Raw genomic sequence first — 13,059 nt, forward strand, 5'->3', positions numbered from 1 at the left:
AAACGTAAAATCTTATTGTAAGCAGAAATGTTGATATTAGGTTTGCTGCCAGACGTTTTCTCGCACAAATAGAAATAGAGGCCAAAAAAACAACTGAAACGTGAATTTTTACATGATTGCCACTTGATCCTAACCTCAGTGATTGTCGAACGTCAACAGAAGTTTTTTTTAAAAATAGAAAACAGTTAAAAGTCTGTAAGTTCTTTAGAATACAAAGAAGTTAAGAACCTGTCTTCGTTAGATCCTCAGGTAATTCAATATTCATCCCATCTAGGTCACAAGAGGTTTTCTCTTCTTCTAGACGAACTTCATATGTCTGATATTATAGATGGTGTGTTTACTGGAATCTATACGAAAGAATGCATCTCTTTCTTCAGCTTCCAGAGTTCGAACGATTTAGAACTTGATGGTGCTTACAAGAGTCTTGCTGCCACTAAAGAATACAGATATTTAAGAAAGATAGTAAAAATTGGGCTGTCACTGTCGCATGGAAATTCAACGGTCGAAGGAGTGTTTTCCGTCATAATCACTCTTAAGGAAAATATGCATGTAAAGACTATTGTAGTACAAAGGCATATTCATGACCAAGTACAAGAGGCAGGAGGTATTAAACACGCGGAACAGAAAGATTATGCTTTATATGGAAGGCTCTAGGAGACGCTACGAAGAGTCCCTGAACCACCAGAAGGAAAAGATAAGTGAGCACAACAAAAAGGAAGCTGAGAAGAGGATGTTGGTTGCGTAACTGAGAGACTTGAAGCAACATACGTCTGAAACAGAAAAGTGATTAAAACGAGCTAGCCACTGATACCAAACCGAACGTGAAAAAGCAGAAAACGGTTTGCTTGTAAATTTCAGTAACTTCGGGGCGCGAAGGTCAGTGTTGGTCATGATTTTGCATTAATCTTGTTTAATTAGTTTTAATTCAAATAAACTGCTGTTTTCCTTTTCCTATTTGAAAACTTTGACCATATTTATACGTGTTTTATGTAGAAATACGTAATTTTGTTCGCAGACAGCTATGGAATCTTTTTAAAAAGCGAAAAAAATGGCAATATTTATGAGAATAAAACCGAAATCAGTAAAGAAAAATATGCTGAAGAGAAATTGTGAACTTGGTGAGGAAGAGTCGACTGTAGGAGGCCAACTTCACAAGAATTTCATGTTGTTATAGAATACTTCTGAAGTCAAGTTATATATATATATATATATATATATATATATATATATATATATATATATATATATATATATATATATATAATTGAACCTGCAAGATCCCTGTTCTTGCATAACGTGATTGAACAACTATGTTTCATTACTTCAATAGTGCATGTTGAGACAACGTATAGACTATACCAGAAGTGTATTTTTCAAGTCATAATTATCTGAACGTGCCATACAAGTATCCATTCCCAACAACGAGTAATTTGCTGGGATGTATCTAGCCAAAACCAGATATGACGAACAAGCCTCAAGTTTCCCATTTGTAGTCATATAAATCAATCTTTTTAACATACTTGACAGAGCTGTTGAGTTCAGTTCGCCAGGAGCTAAATATGAACTAAGAAAAATGTGTTGTAAGTCCCATATATATTTACATCTATGTTTTGCGAAAAATATATGTTTAAACTGTTTGTTTGTTTAACAGGATAGAGGTAAGAGCAAGGTAAGACAATACTTTGTATGTTTATTTATAAAATTGCTCCTCTAGCGACTTACATTATAGTAATACAATAGACCAGTGATTCTCAAACTTTTCGATAACGCGGACCCCCTATCATTCGGAAAGTGATCTGCGGACCCCCTGCAACGCTCTGTGAAATATCGTATGGTATTAAAAAATATACTAATTAAAATTACCACTGACAAGAAAAAGATCAAGAAAAATAATGCAATAAGTAATTTACTCTAAAGATACATGATTGTTTCCTAGTGAACGAAATTTCAATTGAAAATACAGTACCTTTCAATACTTTTTTTTTTTTTTTTTTAAGTAATCCACTTGATAAAAGTGTTCTCAAATGTGGGGTCACTAATGTGAGAAATTAAATTATTTCTATTTTTCCATAATTGCATCTGTAATAAGTTTCGTAACCATCAATCTTATGTCCTTTTCCACATGAAGACGATTTCGCTTTAAGGTTTTAATACTGCAAAGAGCAGAAAAGGTCTGTTCACATTGGTAGGAAAAGGCATCAAATATTGCAATGTATTTTTAGATAACTCTTCATACTCACAGGCAGAAATTTAGTAAAGTAGGAAAACATTGAATTTACAAACGTAGGTACAGCTGTGAGTTCCATTTTATTACAACACATTTCCATTTTTAGGCATCGCGGACCCACTGGCTAGGTCTCGCGGACCCCACTTTGAGAACCACTGCAATAGACAATCTTTGTTTTGTATAATATATAGGAATGATCATAGAGAAATACTGTTATCATATTATTCGAGTGTTTTGGTTATCGTTAATAATATTTTTCTTTTAACCCTGTAGGATCCTCTAGATACAAGACCACCATTGGTGACTCAGTTCAGCAAAGAAATGTTTAGTTCCAGAGCACCGTATGAGCGGCCATCTCCTAAACCAAGTACATCTTCCGTGAAGCAAGAACCATCGGAGGTAATGGAAACCAATTACAGTCTGAAATCAGACCCTCTTGCAATTGACTTTGAAATTAAGAATGAAATGTCGGAAGGTGATGATTACCACTCTGGACAAGTGCCTAAAGGTATGGCAATATATAGTAGTTATATCGATGTGTCTTTATGTTGTAGATATACAAAAATTAGAATTAAAAAAAAAAAAATCGAAAGCACTTAAAGAAATTCATAGTGTTCTCAAGCATATGTTTTCAGAGTGTTAATTTACTCTTTCAAATTGTAATTATTATACCTTTAGGGACACTTCCGTCAATTTGCAATGAATTTCAATCGATTTAACATCTTTTACGTTCCAAAACCGAATACCTGCGCGAACTTCAAACTTGGTGCTGACGCCAGGCGGGAGCTCCATTACAAGTGGCTGTCAAACCAGAACTGAGCGCAGTCTTGTATGGGAGTGAAGAAAAACAACAAACTCATCAGTGTTGCCAACATCCTCACGAACATTTTTTTTCTTTTGCGTCCTCAGCGCTTTGGAGACATTACTTTTGGGATTACCCTCGTATACAAAAAATGTTGCAATTTAAATATAAACATGGAAATACTAATTAGTAACAAGTACAGGGAATGGACAAAAATATGGAAACACTTGCTATAAAAAAGGTAGCCATTTTAAACACGATTTGCGTCTGAATGGTAGGTATCATTGTGGTCACTGGCACATCCTATGATGTATACTACCTGCCAATCGAACAGATGGACCAGCCAGTTAAGTTCAACGACCGGTCCGTTCAGGTTATCGTCCTGAGCTGACCGAGTTTCAAAGAGGGCAAATTATGTGTGTGCGTATAGTGGGAGCTTCCGTAACGAAAGTAGCGGAAATATTTGGTTTATCAAGAGACACAGTCTCGAAGATCATGACTGTCTACAAGTGTTCCGGAAAAGCCGCATCAGCGAAGCACCAGCGTGGACGCAAGTGTATGTTGGCTGATAGAGACAGACGCACATTGGGTAGGATTGTGACCAAGCAGAAGATCACCACGGCGCCGAAAGTCACTGCTAAGCTGAAAACAGTGCTTACAAAACTTGTTAGCATTAAAACAGTCAGAAGAGAACTCCACAAGCAGGCTATTTATGGCAATTCCCAAATCACATGATTGTTGACCATGCTGCTATACGGAGACAGTAGTGCAACGCCGATCAAAACTGGACAATGGAGCAGTGAAAGGCTATCATCTGGTTGGATGAGTCTACGAACGAGATACTCGGTGGTTTGAAATGTTTCAACAGTTTTCATGGTCGCTCATGATTTTGGAACTAATGACAGAATCTGAGTCTTTTCAGCAATGGTACTTGAAGTTTCAAATTTCTGACACAGTTCATTTATTCAATCACTTCAGTCTTGACAATTATAAACATTTTCAATACGGAAAATTGGAAACAGTCATTGGAAATTTGGGGGTTTTGAGCAAAAAGTGCCTAAATCCGCCCTCAACTTACGTTGTGTCATAATTTGTTTTTCTTGAACATACCAACTTGAACCTCCCTTCCTTTTTTTTATGTTAAAGAGGAACACCAGAGCTACTTAGTTTGAAAATTTGAGGTTGGTGTTAGGTGAGCCTCTTTCAGAAATCTAGCAGTTTCTCTCCAGAGATCTAGCAGTTTCAGTACTTTAAGTCGAAGGCGGACTTAAGTGGTTTTTTGCACAAAACCCCCAAATTTCGAATGGCTCCTACAGCAGTTCCCTTTGAGGTAGAGTTGTAACATTTTACAGGTGTGTTATGTTCGAGTACCACAAAATTTGAATAAAATTTAAAACATATGAGCCACATTTTAATTTCAAATTTGGTGATTTCATATGGAATGACCCCTAGACTTTTTTTTCTGAATGAAAAGACATATGAAAGGAAAACGTTTTCCTGATGTTGCTGAGGTAAAGAAAGAAACAACGATGGAGGCGCTGTCAAGCATCACAAAAGATAAATTTAAACAATGTTTTGAAAAATGGAATAAAATATTGAAAAGGTGTATTAGTGTAAGTGGAGAGTGAAGGTGATTGAAGATTTGAATAAATAAGTTAAAAATAATAAGTTAGGTTTCTTTTGGGTAATTCCTTTTTACCATTTTACTGCTAATAAAAATAAGTTGTTTTAGTTTGTAATTCTACGATACGTACTTTTGTTTTAATGGAATAGTTAAATTAATAATGTATAAATAGAGATGGTTATTAAGAAGTTTTCTTTCCTTTCAGCTACCATGGTTAGAGCCAGATTAGAGATGTTGCAACAACAGTTGGCAGAACTGAGAGCCAATCGACAGCAAAAAGAGATGGAAATGTTAAATATTGAAAATCTCGCATTGAGGCAGCGCTTCCAGGAGATTCTTGATTCTCTCTTGAATGAACAACTCCAGAAGGAACAAGAGGTAAGGGAGACTCCATTAACTTTTGGTTTTACATTTAGCGCAATAGAACCTCTCTTAACACTTTAAAAATCGGTTGCTTACAATGGAATAATTCATCGCTTAACTCTATCCCTTCCTCTGAGTATGTAATTGAACGATAAGGGGAAAAAAGAAGGAATGTCACAAAACTGCATTTTCGAGAAAACTGCGATTTAATATTGAAAACAGCGTAAGAAGAATAGGGTTAGTTACATCTTTTGCTCCTTTTTACATGGACATTTTTACATCTACGTATGCATGGCATATACAGTCAAATAGTACCAAGAGTCACCAACATATAGGACAAAGCACATACATGGACACCTGAAAAAGCACATACATGGACATTCCTTGTTTTTTTCCCCTTACCCTTCAATTGTAATTTAAATAATCTGTAATATGATTTTTGTTACATAATAGTTAACTACTAACTCTATGGCCTGTGAAATCCGGAGGTTCAATGCCGCGTTCACAAAAGCTCCGCACTGATTTCTATCCTTAACCAATTGGATCAGTTTCTGCTTTGTATTCCTATTTCTGCGAGATCCATCTTAATATTGTCCTCTCATCTGCGCCTAGATCTTCCTAATGGTCGTTTTCCGATTGGTCTTCCAGTCAAGACTTTGAAAGCGTTTCTACTTTCTTCCACCCTGGCTACATGACCTACTCACCTAAGCCTCCTAAACTTGACGACCTTAACAATGTTTGGTAAACCGTATAAATTATGTAGTTCCTCGTTATGAAGTTTCCGCCATTCCCCATTCCCGATCCTCTTGTGTACGAATATTCGTCTCAGGATCTTGTTCTAAAATACTTTCAGTCCATGTTCTTCCCTCAGAGTAAGAGACCACGTTTCGCAACCATACAGAACAACAGGCATGATTATCGTTTTATATATTTTAAGTTTCAAATTCCTCGACAGAATTCGCGACGACAAGAGATTTTGAACTGAATAACAACACGAATTCCCTGCTTTTAGTCGACATTTAATTTCTTCGTGAATATGGTTTTCGTCTGTTAGTTGCCTAATAGTATCAAAGATATAAGTTTTACAATATTAATACCGTATAATTAAAAAAATGTCGGAAGATGTCACATTTACTAATTCATAGGTCTCATTAAGCTGAACAAAACTATATTGTTGAGTGTAAATTCGCATGCGTAGTTTTTGAGTGTGTGTGTGTGTGTGTGTGTGTGTAAACCTAAAAACTGGCGGTATACGATAAACACACAGTGTCAGTTTCCGGTTTTTCTAGAAACCGGTTTTGCTTGTTCGCATTGAGATTCGAGAAATATAAATCAAAAGGACCCTTTCTTCTGCTAAGGGTTGAACATGTGTTTTCGGGGAGATTGAAGGAAAACTGCATATGTACACTCATGTCCAAAATGATTGTCGCATATCTATAATTGTCTTTTTGTTAGAATATAATTTGATAATGATTTTGCAGGGTACTTTTAATACTGATACTATGTGTATAATCAGGAAATGTATATTTGTGGTAAATTTCATAGGAAAATAATTATAAATACGAAAATTAGAATAAGTAAAACAAAACGTTGCTAAATGGCCGAGAAATTTTTACTTTCGTTTTATTGTTATTTACCGCTCTTTTGACATGAAATTTACCACATACACGTCTTTGCCGATTATACACATACTATCATTACAAAGAAATATCGTTCGAATTCGTTATCAAATTATATTCCTAAAACAACATATTTATAGACATGCGACAATAATTTTGGACATGAGTGTACAAGGCGTATATTCTTATTGCATTTATCTCGCGCTATCGTGATTATGTATACATAGTATATTAGTACTGAAATAGTATTGCCAAGCCCTGCTCAACAATCAACAAATTACCATGGAAGCATAAACTGCGAGCAGTGATACATAGCAAATAAAATAAAACGATTCATACCGCAATAATCCCAAGAATTAAGGAACGTTTTCGAGCAATACGATATTTATCATCAGCTTTGTTAATCCTGAAAGAGGTTAAAAACGTAAAAACATGTGGGAAAGTGAAAATGACCTCTACAGGACTCCAGCGTTCAACAATTATATGAACTGTCGTTACATCTTGGGGAAAGTAAACCTAATATTGCTAATGTGCGTTTAATGGATAAAGCAAAAACTACATTGGTCTCAAAATTAAGGAGTCTCTTTACATGAATAAATTATACCCTGCAGTCGATCTGGACAAAGAGGAAATTAATACGATTTGGAGTTACCTTTTCACCTCATTCTGCCGCTGGTTGAAAAGAAAAAGGAATAACAATAATCATGGAATGAACAACGAACAGTGATAGGTTCTTAGTATTACGACGTTTCATTCGCATGTAATTTTTATGTAAAGTGGAGTATTTACTTAGAATCATTTTTAATCCATTTCTCCTTCCCACATGTGTTTCCTTTTTAAAACAATTTTCAGATTTAAGAATGCTGATAAGGACCCTGTTCCTCAAAAATGTTTTTTAATTTATAGGATTACTGTGGTAAGTATGAAGCATTTTATTTTACTTGCTATAGCAACAAAGAACCAGTTTGGGAAGTTTTTATCTTTCCTGGTGTTCAGTTGTGGGTTCATATAGTGCCAACTAATGATGGCGCCATAAAGTATCGTAAAGAATCCACTTCTCACATCGCACGTCCGCATTCTGTCCAGAAATGAATCCTTGCTTTACGAGACATCAACGAAATAGACATTTGCTCGTGTTGCTTTGTTAGCTGCGGTTAATCCTTGTTAAATTCATCGTTTCACTCTGTACTATTTCTGCACCGCAGGTAGGAATGTTGGCAGGTAGTTTCCCCACCGCGAGATGATGCCAGGGCTCTTAGCAAGTCATTTTTTTAACTAAAGGTTACTTTTTTCAAGTTGGCACTAAAAGTTACCTTTTTTCAAGTTGGTCACTAAAAGTTATTATTTTTTTTTTTTTTTTCAAGTTTATCACTAAAAGTTACTTTTTGGGAGGTAAAATAATTTTTTCATGTGATTTATGTTTTGCATTGACAGTTTTCTAGCGTACGTTATGGACATACATTCTTGTTACTGATTTTTATTTAATTTTGTATGCAACTGTATTTTTAGTTAACATTTGTAATTTATTTTAAAAATTCATAATAAGGGTATAAACATAATCCACATTATTTGCTTTGATCTTATTGTGTTAAAGGAGAAGACATATATTACCTGTTTGCAATTTACTACCAATCATGTGGTACCAAAACAAAATTTGTAACAAACCAATCGTACAAGACAAAATGTTATTGCCAGTTAATGGTAATCTAGATTGTATGCATTAAATACACTATTTTAATTTTGTATTATTGGACATAATGAAAATATAGCAATTTAGCTTTACCCCATTCAGATCAAAGTTGAAATGCAAAACCATGCAAAGTATGTCATTAATAACGAACCTCTAAACACAACTAATCCAAATTTTTTTTATTAGCCGACAAAGTTGAGTAAAATAATTTTAATCTTAACATGTTAAAACATTACGTATTTCAGCTATGATCCAACCGGCCCTCTTTTGCTTTAAAAAAAAAATAATAATAAATAAAATAAATAAATAAAAATTAAAAAAATAAAGTTCAATTTATGGCGTTTGGCAGCAAGGTGTAAAGTTACTTTTTGATGAGATTTTGGTAACTTTTTCATGTGCTTTTAGTCACTTTTCAACTATTTAGAAGAGACCAGACAACTATGAGCCCTGTAATGCTTCTCCTAATGCTTTACATGTTTAATCATTATCTTGAGTACCTCGTTGTGATTGTGGATGTCGTGCAAGGATTCATGCTGGTCTTATCACCGTAGTTCTGTTCTGTTCATTAACTAGATCTCTCTCACTTGTGTTTGTTCCCAGTGTAAACATACAACCTATGCAAGAGAACAGATTTGAAGAGGCCAATTATGTGCTTCTGGGAACATGTATCCATGCCGAAATCCATGTATCCATGCCGAAATTAAAGAGAGTGCCAAACATGTTCCCTAGAAATGCCATAAGCGCTGGAAGGTGGATCAACAGGGATGCAGAATGTACCCTTGCTAAACTTCGGCTTAAGGCCAAACGGGCATACTATTTATGTTTTTTTATAAAAAGTATGACAACTTTCTGCGCCCAGATTTTAATTGCACTAAACTGTTTCAGCACTCTCTGTTGCTTTTGTCAGTAGGTCTGGGAAACTCACATGTAACTTTTTTTTTCATCTCAGATTTTCATTTTGCAAATTTATTTTGCAGTGCAAAGTATTAGCAGTAGTAGATCATTCAAAAGAAGAGTTGTTCGAATACAAGGAATTTACATTAACAAGACCTTCCTCCCCATTTTTCAATGGGCACTCAAAATTGTATAAAGACTAGCTGAACCTGCGCTCTCTACACAGCGCATCATTCACATATGAACATGAATCTCCTTGTCATTCCTCACAACATCTGTACATGTTCCTTACAGACACAAGTGAAAGATGTCTTGATAAAAGTCGGCAAGAGGTACCGTAAAGGGGAGATTTTTTCGATTATCTTTTCAATATCTCGCACCGTTTGCAAGATGTGAGCTTACTTCCGCTTGGAGTTTCTAATTCATGTATGATCAGTGTTTTCTTTCTTCTTGCATGCAGTATGTAATAAGCAAATACATTACATACACAATTAACTATAATGTCAGTGATATATGGTGTTCATTGGGCAAAACGCTCCAAACAATATTCATCATGGACTGCAGAAACGGTTATCTTTCGTTTTTCATTATCATTTGGCCATGAAACAAATACCTGAGAGACATATAACCCCTATATAACTATGTAGTGTTGCAATGTATAACTCGTAGGGTATTATGCTTTACTTTTTTAAAATTTCAATACTTCCAGAGTACCTCTAAAAATGTAATAAAGAAATAACGGCCACGTATTTAAATATTCAATTAGAACTGGACAATCTACACAAAATTTGAACTCGACCAGTGAAAACGGCACGTTTCTAGCACTTGTGGTTCTCGAAATCTCATTGTCGAAAGAATTGAAGAGAAACATAGAAACTTTTTTTTAGACACAAACATATAAACCTAAAATTTTAATATATAGATGCGTCAAAACATAAGTACTGTTTATATTGCTCATCTTGGACCTTAAAACATTTATATAAATACAAAGTTACTACTACCCGTATATAGTGCTCATCTTTTTTTCTTTACAATTTTGGCAAACTCTGGTATTATACATTTTCGTCATTATTTTTTGAGTCTGGCTTATGCACCATTCTTGTATTTGTATTTCTTTTAATTGTCAATTAGGAAGTAACAAAATTGACTAAGGTACTGTTTCCTCAAATGTTACTAGATTAATTTATTAACTTATTTTTCAGTATCAAGAATTGAGTTCCTTGCTGCATCTTCCTTGACTAACGGCTGACAAGGAATAGCAAAAGGAATCTGAGGAGAATAACGAAGTAATTCTCCTCTGATGAGACAAAGTATTATTTCTACGAGAACAAGAAAGTAATTCATTGGACTTGAGCTGTATCTATAATGTATATAAAAGAATAGTGCTCCGTGATCTCCAATGTGTATAAAATGTATATTACATATAAAGATGTAATTATTTGCTAAAGGTACAGTAATATTCGAAAATATGAGGTGTGTTCAAAAAGAAACTGAACTTTCGGTGTAACATATTTATTGCTCATTGCACAATATTTTAAGCACTGTCCCCTCTAATGGTATTACACCGTTCCTAACGTTTCTGCCAGTTTTGGAAAGCCTTCTGGAGTGCACTTTGTGGGATGATACGCAGGTCTCTTGTCACATTGTCCTAAATCTCCTCTGTGATTTGGAAACTACGTTCTTTCTACGTGGTTTTAAGTTTGGGAAACAGGAGAAGTCTATTCGGGCTAGGTCCGGAGAATAGGGTGGATGGAACACAACGGGAGTCTGATGTTTTGCCAGATAACTGCGTGAGTAGGCGCTTTGACACGGTGCACCATCCAGGTCTGGTTTTCCTACAATTTAGGCCCCTTCCTGCGCAGAACATCCCTCAATCACGCTAAAAATTGTTGATTTATCATCTGACCACATGGTACAGTACAGAATATCACTTTGATCTTGGACCGACTCATGCGTGCTTTGTTTGGACGAGGAGACCCTCAACGAATTAAAAAGCAATTGAAATGTATCTGTAAATGATCTGCCAAAATTACAAACTCCCACACACACACGTTGTTCTTCAACTTTTTTCATTGCCACCGTATCATTAATCCGACTAACAGCTTGTACACGTGCTCACTTCAGTGGCTGTAGCCCAGCGACTAACCATCATAGCGAAACGAGGCAGTTTGTAGTGTCAACTCGCCGCTAAGTGCGCTCAGTACCCGGAGCGCGATCCCTTTGCCGGTTGACGCACTATTTTAAACTTCGTTTTCTTTTTGAACAAACCTCGTATAATTATATTGTGCCTTTTGTGTGGATTTTACGAATACAAGATATTACAACATTGTATTTTTGGAGGTCCACATTGGGGTAGTATAAAGGGGTTCTCATTTTAAGAGAGAATTGCAATATTTTTTAATGTGTCTGTGTAAGAAATGGGTACAACACATTTTATTTATTGTAAATAATGTACATATTTTGTAAGTAGATAAAGATGTGACTGGTATGTGAGTACTACAAAATGTTTAATGTGTAGATTTTTATATATAATTCCAAATACATATTTGCACTCGGTACAATATACGTTTAATTTTGTTATTGTGAAAGATGGCTATACAAAAGTATGGAGCAGAGCTTCCTCGTGGTTAAGCGGTTAGCGTACGCGCCTGTGGCATGATGGGAAATCCGGGTTCAATTCGTGGTGGTAGCTCATTCGTGGGTTCGGATCCCACGTTAATTTGTAGGTCCACGTTTCATGTAGCCTCGTTACTGAATGGGATGCTAAACTTAAAGATTTAAAAGTATGGAGGCTTTGGCGGTATTGGCGCACCTTGCTGGTTACATGGCATTGTGCTCAGATGCTAAATTGAGGAAGGAAATCTGTGCAGTGAATACCACAGTTGACCTGGATAAGGACTGATGAAGAAAACTCATTGTAATTGGTTAATTCATTTGAAGTTTGACGTCCTTTTCAGTACCGAGACTGTATGATATAGACCTACAGCTTAACATAGAATCAGAGCAAAACCATATGAGCTTTCACCAAGAATCGAACTGAAGTCGCATATGCTGACCATATACCCACGAAGGAGCTCTGGATTAGGAGATTAGTTATGGGTTAGGGAAAAAGTTAACCGTCAGCAGGAGCAACGTGATATTAAGGAGGCGACTGGACACCCTGCAGTAATAATAATAGATCCTACTTAATAAATCTTGCCTTTTTCACCCTGCATTGTATTTTCACTTGCCTTTTATGTCATGGTTTTATCGTTTGTATCGAAAAATCGATTCTACTTTGGGGCATTAAAGTAATGATATTTTTGTATTTTTCTTTTTTATTTATTATTCTTTTCCTTCCTCCAGTGGAATTTAGCGAAACAAACAAAAATTTTAGGAATGATCCAAAAAATGCATCAAAAGATTGCGAACTTGGCCAATAATTAGTTTTTGGATCAGGGACCACAACATTTTTGAACGGCCCCTAAATCGAGTTTTCATATTTTTTTTTTTTTTTTTTTTTTTTTTAAGGAATAAGCACATCACACTGAGTTAAGAGATAGTTTGGGTTTGACAACATTATATGTAGTTCTCGAGATACGAGGCGTACAAGAAAATTTTTAATTGAATGAAATATATTGGATTTTCTGGATCAGGGGCTACATTTTTTTTTACGTTCCCTAAATCGAATTTTCTTATTTTTACGGAATAAGCACATCATAGTGAGTAAATTGTTAATTTTGGTTTAGATACAAGATGCGTAGTTTTCAAAATATGGGGCGTACAAAAAATGTTTGATTGAATGAAATATATTGAATTTTTTGAATCAGGGGCCAAAAAATTTTTGAACGGCCCCTAAAT

General features: G+C 35.3%; 1 protein-coding gene across 1 annotated transcript in view; it reads left to right on the plus strand.

Moving 5' to 3' along the window:
• Taf7 (TATA-box binding protein associated factor 7) overlaps window positions 1-12,526 on the plus strand; it is a 38,247-nt gene extending 25,721 nt beyond the window's left edge. The window contains exons 7-9 of the mRNA XM_081752617.1: window positions 2,501-2,735; window positions 4,859-5,031; window positions 10,422-12,526. Coding sequence (XP_081608743.1) covers window positions 2,501-2,735; window positions 4,859-5,031; window positions 10,422-10,457 — 444 coding nt within the window. The 3' untranslated portion in view covers window positions 10,458-12,526. The remainder of the gene's footprint in view (window positions 1-2,500; window positions 2,736-4,858; window positions 5,032-10,421) is intronic.
• Window positions 12,527-13,059: the final 533 nt, after the last annotated feature.

Source organism: Thermobia domestica, chromosome 3 (assembly GCF_964235325.1).
Source record: "Thermobia domestica chromosome 3, izTheDome1.hap1.1, whole genome shotgun sequence".
NCBI lineage: Eukaryota > Metazoa > Arthropoda > Insecta > Zygentoma > Lepismatidae > Thermobia > Thermobia domestica.